We start from the raw sequence: 13,186 nt of genomic DNA on the forward strand, positions 1-13,186 counted from the left end.
ACGGCTGCACAGTACTGTCTTTTATCGATGGCGGTTATGATATCGTTTAGTGCCTTGAGCGTGGCTGAGGTGCACCTGTGACCGGCTCGGAAGCCTATTTCACAGCGTAGAAGGTACGGTGGGATTCGAAATGGTCAGTGATCTGTTTATTAACTTGGCTTTCAAAGACTTTAGATAGGCAGGGCAGGATTGATATAGGTCTGTAACAGTTTGGGTCTAGGGTGTCACCCCCTTTGAAGAGGGGGATGACTGTGGCAGCTTTCCAATCTTTAGGGATCTCGGACAATACGAAAGAGAGGTTGAACAGGCTGGTAATAGGGGTTGCAACATTTGTGGCGGATAGTTTTAGAAAGCGAGGGTCCAGATTGTCTAGCGTAGCTGATTTGTACGGGTCCAGGTTTTGCAGCTCTTTCAGAACAACTGCTGTATGGATTTGGGTGAAGGAGAAGCTGGGGAGACTTGGGCGAGTAGCTGCAGGGGGGGGGAGCTGTTGGCCAGGGTTGGAGTAGCCAGGAGGAAGGCATGGCCAGCCGTTGAGAAATGCTTATTGAAATTTTCGATTATCATGGATTTATCAGTGGTGACCGTGTTACCTAGCCTCAGTGCAGTGGGCAGCTGGGAGGAGGTGCTCTTGTTCTCCATGGACTTTAGTGTCCCAAAGCTTTTTGGAGTTAGAGCTACAGGATGTGAATTTCTGCTTGAAAAAGCTAGCCTTTGCTTTCCTAACTGAAGTACAGCCAGTATTCTTGTAAACCCCATTATATTAGATTGTTTAAAAAAAATAATGTTTTGTTCCATTTTAACTGCTGAAAATTATGTTATCCATTTTTGATAGATTCGTTTCCCACAAGTAATTACCAGTTGGAGGGGTGTTCAAGTGGAATTTTCCAGTTCTATGTGGTAAATACCACCTTCTCACTTGGTTATGAATGCAGATGGTAATAATATTGCAGTAAGTTTTGCAGCTTCACTGGAATATTGTGAAAACATTCTGGGCAAAGTTGGTACCACGAACTAGAATGTTTCATTCTATTGTTATTAGGGGTGGATGATTTGGCCAAAATATTATGTCACTGTATACAAATAAAAAAGATGGATGGTATTTGACGGTATTTTATGTTTTTGAATAATAAAAGTTCTACATTTGCTTTAACCTGTACTGCTCTGGCGTTCCGCCAGCGGAACTCCTCCCACATTCCACTGAAAAGGCAGAGCGCGAAATTCAAACTATATTTTTTAGAAATATTTAACTTTCACACATTAACAAGTCCAATACAGCAAATGAAAGGTACACATCTTCTGAATCCAGCCAACATGTCCGATTTTTAAAATGTTTTACAGCGAAAACAGCACATATATTTATGTTAGCTCACCACCAAATACAAAAAAGGACAGACCTTTTTCACAGCGCAGGTAGCATGCACAAAGCCAACCTAACTAACCAAGAACCAACCAAACTAACCAAGAAACAACTTCATCAGATGACAGTCTTATAACATGTTATACAATAAATCTATGGTTTGTTCGAAAAATGTGCATATTTCAGGTATAAATCATAGTTTACATTGCAGCTACAATCAGAAATTGCACCGAAAGCAGCCATAATAATTACAGACACCAACGTCAAATACCTAATTACTCATCATAAAACATTTCTGAAAAATACATAGTGTACAGCAAATGAAAGACAGGCATCTTGTGATTCCAGCCAATATTTCCGATTTCTTAAGTGTTTTACAGCGAAAACACAATATAGCGTTATATTAGCTTACCACAATAGCCAGAAACACAAGCCATTTCCCAGTAGCAAAAGTTAGCGATCATAACAAACAAGCAAAAGATATATAATTTTTTACTAACCTTGATATGCTTCATCAGATGACAGTCCTATAACATCAGGTTATACATACACTTATGTTTTGTTCGAAAATGTGCATATTTAGAGCTGAAATCAGTGGTTATACATTGTGCTAACGTAGCTACTTGTTCCCACAACGTCCGGATATTTTTCTGACACTTTTTCTGACACACATATTCTGACCAAATAGCTATTCATAAACATAACTAAAAAATACATGTTGTATAGGAAATGATAGATACATTAGTTCTTAATGAAATCACCATGTTAGAATTCTAAAAATAACTTCATTACGACATACAGCTTCGGTATAGCTAGAGTACCCAAAAGCTGGGCGCCAACGACTAGTTCACATGTACAACAGATATATGAAATAGCATCATAAAATGTTTCCTACTTTTGCTGATCTTTCATCAGAATGTTGGACAAGGGGTCCTTTGTCAAGAACAATCGTTGTTTGGATTTAGAACGGCCTCTTTCCCTCTCGATTTAGCAAGCACACTAGCCAAGTGGCACGAATCTCTCCATGTCAACAAACGGAAGAGAACGGAACACGGCAAAACTCCCGAAAAAATGTCAATAATCTGATTAAACTATATTGAAAAAACATACTTTACGATGATATGGTCACATGTATCAAATAAAATCAAAGCCGGAGATAGTAGTCGCCTATAACGAAAGCTTTTCATAAGGCAATCCCCGGTTCCTTCTCGCGCCTTCCTGAAAACAGGAAGTGGGTGACACGTCATTCCAAGAGGATTTATTCCACTTCAGACCAAGATAAACACTCCAATATCTTCTCTCACCGCCTCTTGACATCCAGGGGAAGGTGTATGACGTGCATGTATACTAATACGTATCATGCCCATTTATAGGCAAGACCTAGAACAGAGCCTCGATTTCAGACTTTCCACTTCCTGGTCAGGAAGTTTGTGCCAAATGAGTTCTGTTTTACTCACAGATATAATTCAAACGGGTTTAGAAACTAGAGAGTGTTTTCTATCCAATAGTAATAATAATATGCATATTGTACGAGCAAGAATTGAGTACGAGGCCGTTTAAATTGGGCACGATTTTCCCCCAAAGTGAAAACAGCGCCCTCTGTCCTTTAAGAGTAGTGTGTGACCTTAGGATGGCAACACACACATCCTGATGGATTTAAATGGGTGTTTCTCCATTCTGATAGTTTTTTACTGATCAGTTCAAACTAAAAATAACTTTCAGCATTTTCATTGATTTCTACATTTCCTGCACTCATTTGAGATTATTTTCACACTGCCACGTAGGGCTGCACAATATGAGCAAACAATCTAGTATTTATTTTTAACTAAATGTTGCAATTGCAATTTGACTTGTGATTTAGAGCAAAACACTTGAGTGAACTGTTGGAATCATGGAAATTGAATGATTTTTCTAAAGTAAGAATATAATACTGGGCACCTTGAATATGGCATTTGACATTACAATTAATGAAAATGCCAGGGAGGAGTTATTGTGACAGGGTAGGAACCAAAGGGTTGATAAGTGATTCCTAGGGGACCCTATAATCTTTGGCTACATTTCATGTTTTCTGTTAGCTACTTCATGTATATTGAGAAGCAAAGTGAAAACAGCATTGTTGTCATCAACACAGTTGTATGTGATGCATTAACCATACAGACTGAAAGCGTCTCTTGTGGTCGAGGAACAACTAATGTGCTCCTTTAGTGACAGGGGGCGGGGCTATGTCTGTGGAAAGCGGCATGGAGAGAGAATGAGAACAAAGAGCGACGACTAAAGTAGCGAATTAAACTATAAAAATGGACGTTACGCACAGCGTATCACATTTAACAAACCAAACATTAAAATACTTTTATAGAAGTAAAAACCCAAATCATTCCGTGCATCAATACTGATATATCGTAAAATATGGTATACCTACCGCCTAGCCCTACATTTTATGGTTGCTACATTATTCCCAACCTTGATACATTATTATGTAATGGAATGTGGCCTTTGACCAATTATTTTATTCATGTGAATATTGATCTCCAGTGGATGGACAGATTGAACAATAGTGATATGCTTTATTGAATTGTATGTACTCCAAGACTTACCTACATTTGATTTCAATTGATTCATCGGGTAGATTAATTTGTAATGTCCCAAAAAACTAGAACAAGTAACAGCAAAGTTTCTCATCTTTGCCATATTTGTTTCCCAGCAGTGTTTTGAACAGGGCCCAGTTTCCCAAAGGTATCGTAAGGCTAAATTCATCATAAGATCCTATGGTTCTAACAAATTTCGCCTTAAGATGCTTTTGGGAAACCGGACCCAGTTCAGTTTTGAACAGTTCTACGTCCAGTTCCACTTGATACTCACCTGATTGACTATGTAGTTTTATCAAGAGTATTTTAGGTGACAACATGGCTTTTGATATCTGAAGGGACTTTTATTCAGCAACTCATGCTTGTCACAAGACTCGACTGCCAGTGCTCTTCTAACTGTGTAACTCATACTACCCATTAGTTAATTAGGCCTATTTCAAGCTGAGTGACCGAAAACCACATATTCTTCAACTTACATCATTTTCTTTAATCAGTTCAGTTGTGTTGTTCATTACCTAAATCATTTCAGAGGTAACATTAAAGCAGTACTGTTGTAATCTGTGGACTAGGCTGTTGCAGAGTAGCTGCAAAGGAACTACTACACTGTGGCCTGGATCAGAGTACAACACTTGTTTGATGGCCTTTTATGGCCAGTGTTGACCGATAAAGGATTAGATAACTCCCTTGTACTGATACAATATAAACTAATGCTGCCACCACTGTTATATTAAGATGGCGTAGCAGTCAGATGTCCTTTGTCCTCGTCTTGTCCCGTGTATATATATTTTATATATTTTTCTTCGCATATCTTCTTATATATATATTTTTTTCTTCTTAAAAACTCAACTTCAAAACACTCTCCTGCAACCCACCTCACCAAATGTGGTGCGGATCTGGTTTTTTTTCCTCAAAAGTATTATTCACCTCGTATCCGAAATCTACAACAGAAGCTAGCCAGAAGTTAGCCAGCTCACAAGCTAACGTTAGTAGTTCAGCTAACCACAGCTAGCGCTCATCAGCTATCCTTTAGCTCGGAAAACTATTGCCAGTTTTGTACAACGCGACTCAGTACAAGTAGAGTTTTGTACAACTCAGTACAGTTTTGTACAACGCGACCAGAGCATACCAGACCTATTTTCTCTCCATATCCCCGGATTTTTACCGCAAGCTCTGGACATTTACACCTGGATCTTGCAGCTAACTAGCTGCTATCCGAGTGACTATTGGCTAACATCAATTCCGGAGCAAACACCAATTATCCCGGAGCTAGCCAGCTGAAGAGTTCCATCAGCCACTCCTGGGCTACAATCACCTATCCGGACCCGTTTTACTGCCGATGCGGAGCCCCACCGGGCCTTCACGACTGGGATACCGACGTTATCTGCCCGAGGGAGTATTTCAACTGGCCCCTCCATCGCGACGTAACCTGAACGTCCATATGCTAACTGCGGCCCGCTAATCGTTAGCTGTCTTGAGCATATCGGCTGCTATCTGAACAGGTCTATCGAACAATCTTCTTAGGCCACTATAACTATTTTGACAATTTGATTGGTCCCCTCTACCACACGGAACCCCACTAATCTACCGACGGAATTGCACGGCGTGGCTAAAAACAGACCTCCATCTTCTGCTAGCTTGCTACCCATGACTAGCTGTCTAAATCACGAAGCTAGCACCAGTTAGCAAACACAATTCTACAATTCACAACCTCTCTTTCGCTACCGCCATCCGGCTTGGATTCTCTGTCGACACGACCACGTCTGGTCTGCAGACGATTACCCCATCCGCTGTGCCCTCAACCGGCCTCCGTCTGAGCAGACCCCCTCCGTCTAACTTTAAACGCCGCGGGCTAGCTTAGTGGAGGCCTCACTGCTCCATCTACGGCTGCCCCCTGGACACTATGATCACTCGGCTACATAGCTGATGCCTGCTTGACTGTCCATTAATTCACGGTACTCCATTCCGTTTATTTGTGTTTTATCTGTCGGCTCTGTGCTTTAACTCAGGATCTGTGTGTAGTTAATCCGACCCTCTCTGCCTGGTCGTCACCATTTTTACCTGCTGTTGCTGTGTTAGCTGACTAGCTGCTGTTATCTCACCTGTTGTTTTAGCTAGCTCTCCCAATCAAGACCTGCAATCACTTTATGCCTTATTGTATGTCTCTCTCAAATATCAATATGCCTTGCATACTGTTGTTCAGGCTAGTTATCATTGTTTTGGTTTGCAATGGACCCCGTAGTTCCACTCTCCGTACCTCTGATACCTCCTTTGTCCCACCCCCCACACATGTGGTGACCTCACCCATTGAGACCAGCATGTCCAGAGATACAACCTCTCTTATCACCCAGTGCCTGGGCTTGCCTCCGCTGTACTCGTGCCCCACCATACCCTGGTCTGCACATTATGCCCAGAATCTATTCTACCACGCCCATAAATCTGCTCCTTTTATTCCTTGTCCCCAACGCTCTAGGCGACCAGTTTTGATAGCCTTTAGCCGCACCCTCATCCTACTACTCCTCTGTTCGTCGGGTGATGTGGAGGTAAACCCAGGCCCTGCATGTCCCCAGTCACCCTCATTTGTTGACTTCTGTGATCGAAAAAGCCTTGGCCTTATGCATGTCAACATCAGAAGCCTCCTCCCTAAGTTTGCCTTACTCACCGCTTTAGCACACTCTGCCAACCCTGATGTCCTTGCCGTTTCCGAATCCTGGCTTAGGAAGGCCACCAAAAATTCTGAGATTTCCATACCCAACTATAACACTTACCGTCAAGATAGAACTGCCAAAGGGGGAGGAGTTGCAATCTACTGCAGAGATAGCCTGCAAAGTTCTGTCATACTTTCCAGGTCTATGCCCAAACAGTTCGAACTTCTAATTTTAAAAATTAATCTCTCCAGAAATAAGTCTCTCACTGTTGCCGCCTGCTACCGACCCCCCTCAGCTCCCAGCTGTGCGCTGGACACCATCTGTGAATTGATCGCTCCCCATCTAGCTTCAGAGTTTGTTCTGTTAGGTGACCTAAACTGGGATATGCTTAACACCCCGGCAGTCCTACAATCTAAGCTTGATGCCCTCAATCTCACTCAAATCATCAAGGAACCCACCAGGTACAACCCTAAATCCGTAAACATGGGCACCCTAATAGACATTATCCTGACCAACTTGCCCTCCAAATACACCTCTGCTGTCTTCAATCAAGATCTCAGCGATCACTGCCTCATTGCCTGTATCCGCCACGGGTCCGCGGCCAAACGACCACCCCTCATCACTGTCAAACGCTCCCTAAAACACTTCTGCGAGCAGGCCTTTCTAATCGACCTGGCCCGGGTACCCTGGAAGGATATTGACCTCATCCCGTCAGTTGAGGATGCCTGGTCATTCTTTAAAAGTTACTTCCTCACCATATTAGACAAGCATGCTCCGTTCAAAAAATGCAGAACCAAGAAGAGATATAGCCCTTGGTTCACTCCAGACCTGACTGCCCTCGACCAGCACAAAAACATCCTGTGGCGAACTGCAATAGCATCGAAGAGCCCCCGCGATATGCAACTGTTCAGGGAAGTCAGGAACCAATACACGCAGTCAGTCAGGAAAGCAAAGGCCAGCTTTTTCAAGCAGAAATTTGCATCCTGTAGCTCTAACTCCAAAAAGTTCTGGGATACTGTAAAGTCCATGGGAAACAAGAGCACCTCCTCCCAGCTGCCCACTTCACTGAGGCTAGGTAACACGGTCACCACTGATAATTCCGTGATAATCGAAAACTTCAACAAACATTTCTCAATGGCTGGCCATGCCTTCCTCCTGGCGACTCCAACCTTGGCCAACAGCCCCGCCCCCCCCGCCGCTACTCGCCCAAGCCTCCCCAGCTTCTCCTTTACCCATATCCAGATAGCAGATGTTCTGAAAGAGCTGGAAAACCTGGACCCATACAAATCAGCTGGGCTTGACAATCTGGACCCCCTATTTCTGAAACTGTCCGCCGCCATTGTCGCACCCCCTATTACCAGCCTGTTCAACCTCTCCTTCGTATATTCTGAGATCCCCAAGGATTGGAAAGCTGCCGCGGTCATCCCCCTCTTCAAAGGGGGAGACACCCTGGACCCAAACTGTTACAGACCTATATCCATCCTGCCCTGCCTATCTAAGGTCTTCGAAAGCCAAGTCAACAAACAGATCACTGACCATCTCGAATCCCACCGTACCTTCTCTGCTGTGCAATCCGGTTTCCGAGCCGGTCACGGGTGCACCTCAGCCACGCTCAAGGTACTAAACGATGTCATAACCGCCATCGATAAAAGACATTACTGTGCAGCCGTCTTCATCGACCTGGCCAAGGCTTTCGACTCTGTCAATCACCATATTCTTATCGGCAGACTCAGTAGCCTCGGTTTTTCTAATGACTGCCTTGCCTGGTTCACCAACTATTTTGCAGACAGAGTTCAGTGTGTCAAATCGGAGGGCATGTTGTCCGGTCCTCTGGCAGTCTCTATGGGGGTACCACAGGGTTCAATTCTCGGGCCGACTCTTTTCTCTGTATACATCAATGATGTTGCTCTTGCTGCGGGCGATTCCCTGATCCACCTCTATGCAGACGACACCATTCTGTATACTTCCGGCCCTTCCTTGGACACTGTGCTATCTAACCTCCAAACGAGCTTCAATGCCATACAACACTCCTTCCGTGGCCTCCAACTGCTCTTAAACGCTAGTAAAACCAAATGCATGCTTTTCAACCGTTCGCTGCCTGCACCCGCACGCCCGACTAGCATCACCACCCTGGACGGTTCCGACCTAGAATATGTGGACATCTATAAGTACCTAGGTGTCTGGCTAGACTGCAAACTCTCCTTCCAGACTCATATCAAACATCTCCAATCCAAAATCAAATCTAGAGTCGGTTTTCTATTCCGCAACAAAGCCTCCTTCACTCACGCCGCCAAACTTACCCTAGTAAAACTGACTATCCTACCGATCCTCGACTTCGGCGATGTCATCTACAAAATAGCTTCCAATACTCTACTCAGCAAACTGGATGCAGTTTATCACAGTGCCATCCGTTTTGTTACTGAAGCACCTTATACGACCCACCACTGCGACCTGTATGCCCTAGTCGGCTGGCCCTCGCTACATGTTCGTCGTCAGACCCACTGGCTCCAGGTCATCTACAAGGCTATGCTAGGTAAAGTGCCGCCTTATCTCAGTTCACTGGTCACGATGGCTACACCCACCCGTAGCACGCGCTCCAGCAGGTGTATCTCACTGATCATCCCTAAAGCCAAAACCTAATTTGGACGCCTTTCCTTCCAGTTCTCTGCTGCCTGCGACTGGAACAAATTGCAAAAATCTCTGAATTTGGAGACTTTTATCTCCCTCAACAACTTTAAAAATCTGCTATCCGAGCAGCTAACCGATCGCTGCAGCTGTACATACTCCATCTGTAAACTACCCACCCAATTTACCTACCTCACCCCCCATACTGCTTTTATTTATTTACTTTTCTGCTCTTTTGCACACCAGTATCTCTTCTTGCACATGATCATCTGATGATTTATCACTCCAGTGTTAATCTGCTAAATTGTAATTACTTGATTTATTGCCTACCTCATGCCTTTTGCACACATTGTATATAGATTCTCTTTTTTTTTCTACCATGTTATTGACTTGTTTATTGTTTACTCCATGTGTAACTCTGTGTTGTTGTCTGTTCACACTGCTATGCTTTATCTTGGCCAGGTCGCAGTTGCAAATGAGAACTTGTTCTCAACTAGCCTACCTGGTTAAATAAAGGTAAAATAAAAAATCTGCAACATTTCTAGAGAACCCGTAGTATTGTCAGGGTCTGAGACCTGAGGGTTGGTGACTGACTGGTTCAGCAAATTGTCATTTGCTTTAATTGAGTCAGCCTTTTGTATCAATGAGTGAGAGAGAAAGCATAGGATCCTATATAGTTAGCCTGTGCTTTGTAACAGTTTGGTTATAAAACAAGTTGAGGTTAGCACAGTATAAGTTATTTTATAGTAATGTTTCACAGTAATAACCTGACTATTAGGCTATAAACAAATGCTCATTAAAATGGTGGATGCAAACTGGTGTTAACAGTACTGGCTCCATGGTGGAAAAATACTTGTAAAAAGTGTTATTCCCAGACATACATCAGTTTTTCTCTGAAGGCAATATTATTCACATGATGCATTGACATGTGACACTCCTTATTTTATATTGAACACTGTTGTTTTCAGGGTCAAAGGTCTAGAGAAACTTTCTTTAAAAATGCACATATTGTTAAAAACACTGTTCTGAGCAGTAGCTGATGTTGAAATGTGTCTGTAGGGCCTACCTTGATTATTGGGCATTCTCAATTGTGTGCAGAATGTGCAAACCAAAATCATTGATTTCTCAATAGTAGTTAAAGAAACCAACTTTAATCTTGCAATCATGAGTGAGTTTAAGAACTTGTTAGTCTTTTTGTATATTTTGTATTGCTCAGTCCCTGTCAATTAAATTACCTTCCAAGACATCATTATTTCATCTTGTTGAAGACCAGAGGGTGTTTTAAACACAGAAAAACATATGTATTACCTCACACCAATCTGTTGTCGACTATGATAGGTTGAAAAAGCTTTGCCCTTATCTCACACATTTTGCTTTGGTATCTGTTCATCCAACTCTGTGCACTGTGGTTTTCAGTTGCATCTATGACTGAATCAAGAGGTCTTACTGTGGCTGTCTGCATCCAGACCATGAGAAGTTGCCGATGACCCTAAAATCCCTCAACTCACTCATGTAACTGTTTTGTTGCAAGAAAATGCTAGAGATGCCCCTTCCAGGTGGCCTCATTTGGGTGGGCCGAAGGATTTCCATGGACATCACTTAGTGTAGGGCAATTCCATGGTTACGGAATTACGCTGAGACTCAGATTTTTCACTTTAAATGTATACCAAAGAAAAAACCATTGATTTTAAAGTTTAACAAACCATAGAACTCTATGCACAAGGACTACTTTGAACAATTTCCACAGAACATTGTACAAAAAACATTTACAGGAAGAACTGTGCAGATACAAAGTTTGGTAACAAAATAAAACTGAGGGAGATTTTACCTGAATTCTGTTACCATACTGTACATCTGCACAGTTTTTCCAGTATTTCTTTACTGTGTAAATTGTTCAAAGTAGTCATTGTGCAAATTTGTATGGTTTGTTAAACTTTGAAATAATTCTTTTTTTGTTTGGCATATATTTTAAAGTGAAAAATAAGTCTCAGCATAGTTCTGTTACCTTGGAATTGCGCTGTAACAATCTAGCCCCCTAACAAGGAGTTCTAAAGTTGTTGCGTAGTACATTGCGGTCTCTCCCACGCCAAAATGGCCAACTACACCCAAGATTGCCTGAGTCCCTACGTGCCATTAGGGCTCCTTCCCAGCATTGCATTCCTGGGGTTGCTCTCTTCCATACCCCTGTAGTTGTCTCTCAGCTGGTAGTCATGCTGCACCTCAACACTTGGATGCTCCAAGGTGCCATGTGGACGGTTGAAGGGTGGAGGTCCATGGCTTCAGAGGTCTCTGGGCACACCACATCCCTGTAGGACAAACCAGGTTCTAACCGTGAATCACTGTCCCCCTGCTTTCTCCCTGTGAAATTGACCGCAGCTCCTCTTGTGTCCACAGGCAGGTAAGGGAGAGGCTGAAGAAGGATGTGGCGCAGATGAAGACGCAGGACCCTAATTTTCGACCAGGTCTGGTTGTGCTACAGGTACGTGCAAGAATATGTTGTAAGGGCTCTAGTTCAAATCTTGATTCTGATTCTTCCCATGTAGAGTATTTTCCCAATGGCCTGTTTCGTTAAATGGGCAATGGGTAGGGTTTTGTATCATTTTGAGACTCACTAATTTGTGCTCTGAATACAGAATATAGCCTTGGGTCATATCTTTCCTCAGTCAGATTCAGAACCACTAGCTCCGAGTGGAGGGGCTAATTCCATTCGTATACTTTGTCTGTTATATGGCGCTAGCTAAAATATGAAACATAATGTATTAATGGTCTAACATTGGTTATTGACTAGTTTGTAAAAGCATTATTGGAACAAACAAAGACTACAGATTTTCTCAATTTTGCTGTGCACTTTTCAGGTGGGGGACAGAGATGATTCAAACCTCTATATCAGCATGAAGCTGAAAGCTGCAGCTGAGGTAAATAACAGAATGCCTGATGTGATCGTTCCTGTTTCATACATATTCCAAATTGTTCTCTGTTCAGTTCTTAAAGGGATACTTCAGGATTTTGGCAATGGCCCTTTATCTACTTTCCCAGATACCATAGACTTTGAGTCATTGAGCTTACGATAGTTAGCATTGGCTGGCGAAACTATAACTTCCTTCGTACTGGATGCAGAGACATAAAAATGGTATCGACAAATTCATCTGACGCTGGGGAAGTAGATAAAATCCCGAAGTATCCCTTTAAACTCTGTTTTTCTTGTGCCTACTGTAGATTGGAATTAATGCCACACACCTGAGGCTCCCCAAGACTGCCACAGAGGATGAGGTGAGGAGGGATCCTGAGGGGATTAACTTCACAGCTTGCATAGCGTTTCTGCTTGGTGGTCTCTGCAGGCCTCTTTCTGGCACTCTGTTTGTCTGTCATTCTCTCTCTATAGCTTTCTTTCCCTCCCACTCTCTTTTACACACCCCATCACTCTGTAGGTGCTGCACAGCATTATGGAGGTGAATGAGAACTCTGCTATCCATGGCCTCATCGTTCAGCTGCCTCTGGACTCCATCCACAAAATAGATACTGAGAAGGTGACCAACGCTGTGGCCCCAGAGAAGGATGTGGATGGGTGAGCCCTGAAATGTGTTTTGTGTGACCAGTTTACATATTTTCATGTGAATATTCTAAAATCTGCATAAAGAAAATATTCACGTTTTCCTACCGGTGGTGTTTCCACCAAACTGACTTGTTGCAGATACAAATCAGTGCAACTTAGTGCACCCAAAATGTACTTTTTCGCTTATGATTTGTACTGAATGAAAATCTGAAGTTCATTGTGTTTCCATTGCATTTTGAACTAGTTTTGTCTCAAACTGTTGCGTTAAATAGCAAACGTACATACTCTGGTCTTGGAACATGTGCTCTAGCCAACAATTCGCAGATACAGTGCAGGTAGGCTAGTCTACATAATGAGATTATTATGGATAAGAGCAGGAATAGTTTTATTTGTCAAATGACAGTCAAGCATCGATCAT

General features: G+C 42.8%; 1 protein-coding gene across 1 annotated transcript in view; it reads left to right on the forward strand.

Annotated features, from left to right (window-relative positions):
• Window positions 1-13,186, forward strand: part of mthfd1b (methylenetetrahydrofolate dehydrogenase (NADP+ dependent) 1b) — a 29,717-nt gene that overhangs the window by 2,390 nt on the left and 14,141 nt on the right. The window contains exons 2-5 of the mRNA XM_055863020.1: window positions 11,610-11,694; window positions 12,071-12,130; window positions 12,432-12,485; window positions 12,644-12,780. Of these exons, the coding sequence (XP_055718995.1) occupies window positions 11,610-11,694; window positions 12,071-12,130; window positions 12,432-12,485; window positions 12,644-12,780 (336 nt within the window). The remainder of the gene's footprint in view (window positions 1-11,609; window positions 11,695-12,070; window positions 12,131-12,431; window positions 12,486-12,643; window positions 12,781-13,186) is intronic.

The sequence above is a fragment of the Salvelinus fontinalis genome, chromosome 15 (assembly GCF_029448725.1).
Source record: "Salvelinus fontinalis isolate EN_2023a chromosome 15, ASM2944872v1, whole genome shotgun sequence".
In the NCBI taxonomy this organism is placed as follows: Eukaryota; Metazoa; Chordata; class Actinopteri; order Salmoniformes; family Salmonidae; genus Salvelinus; species Salvelinus fontinalis.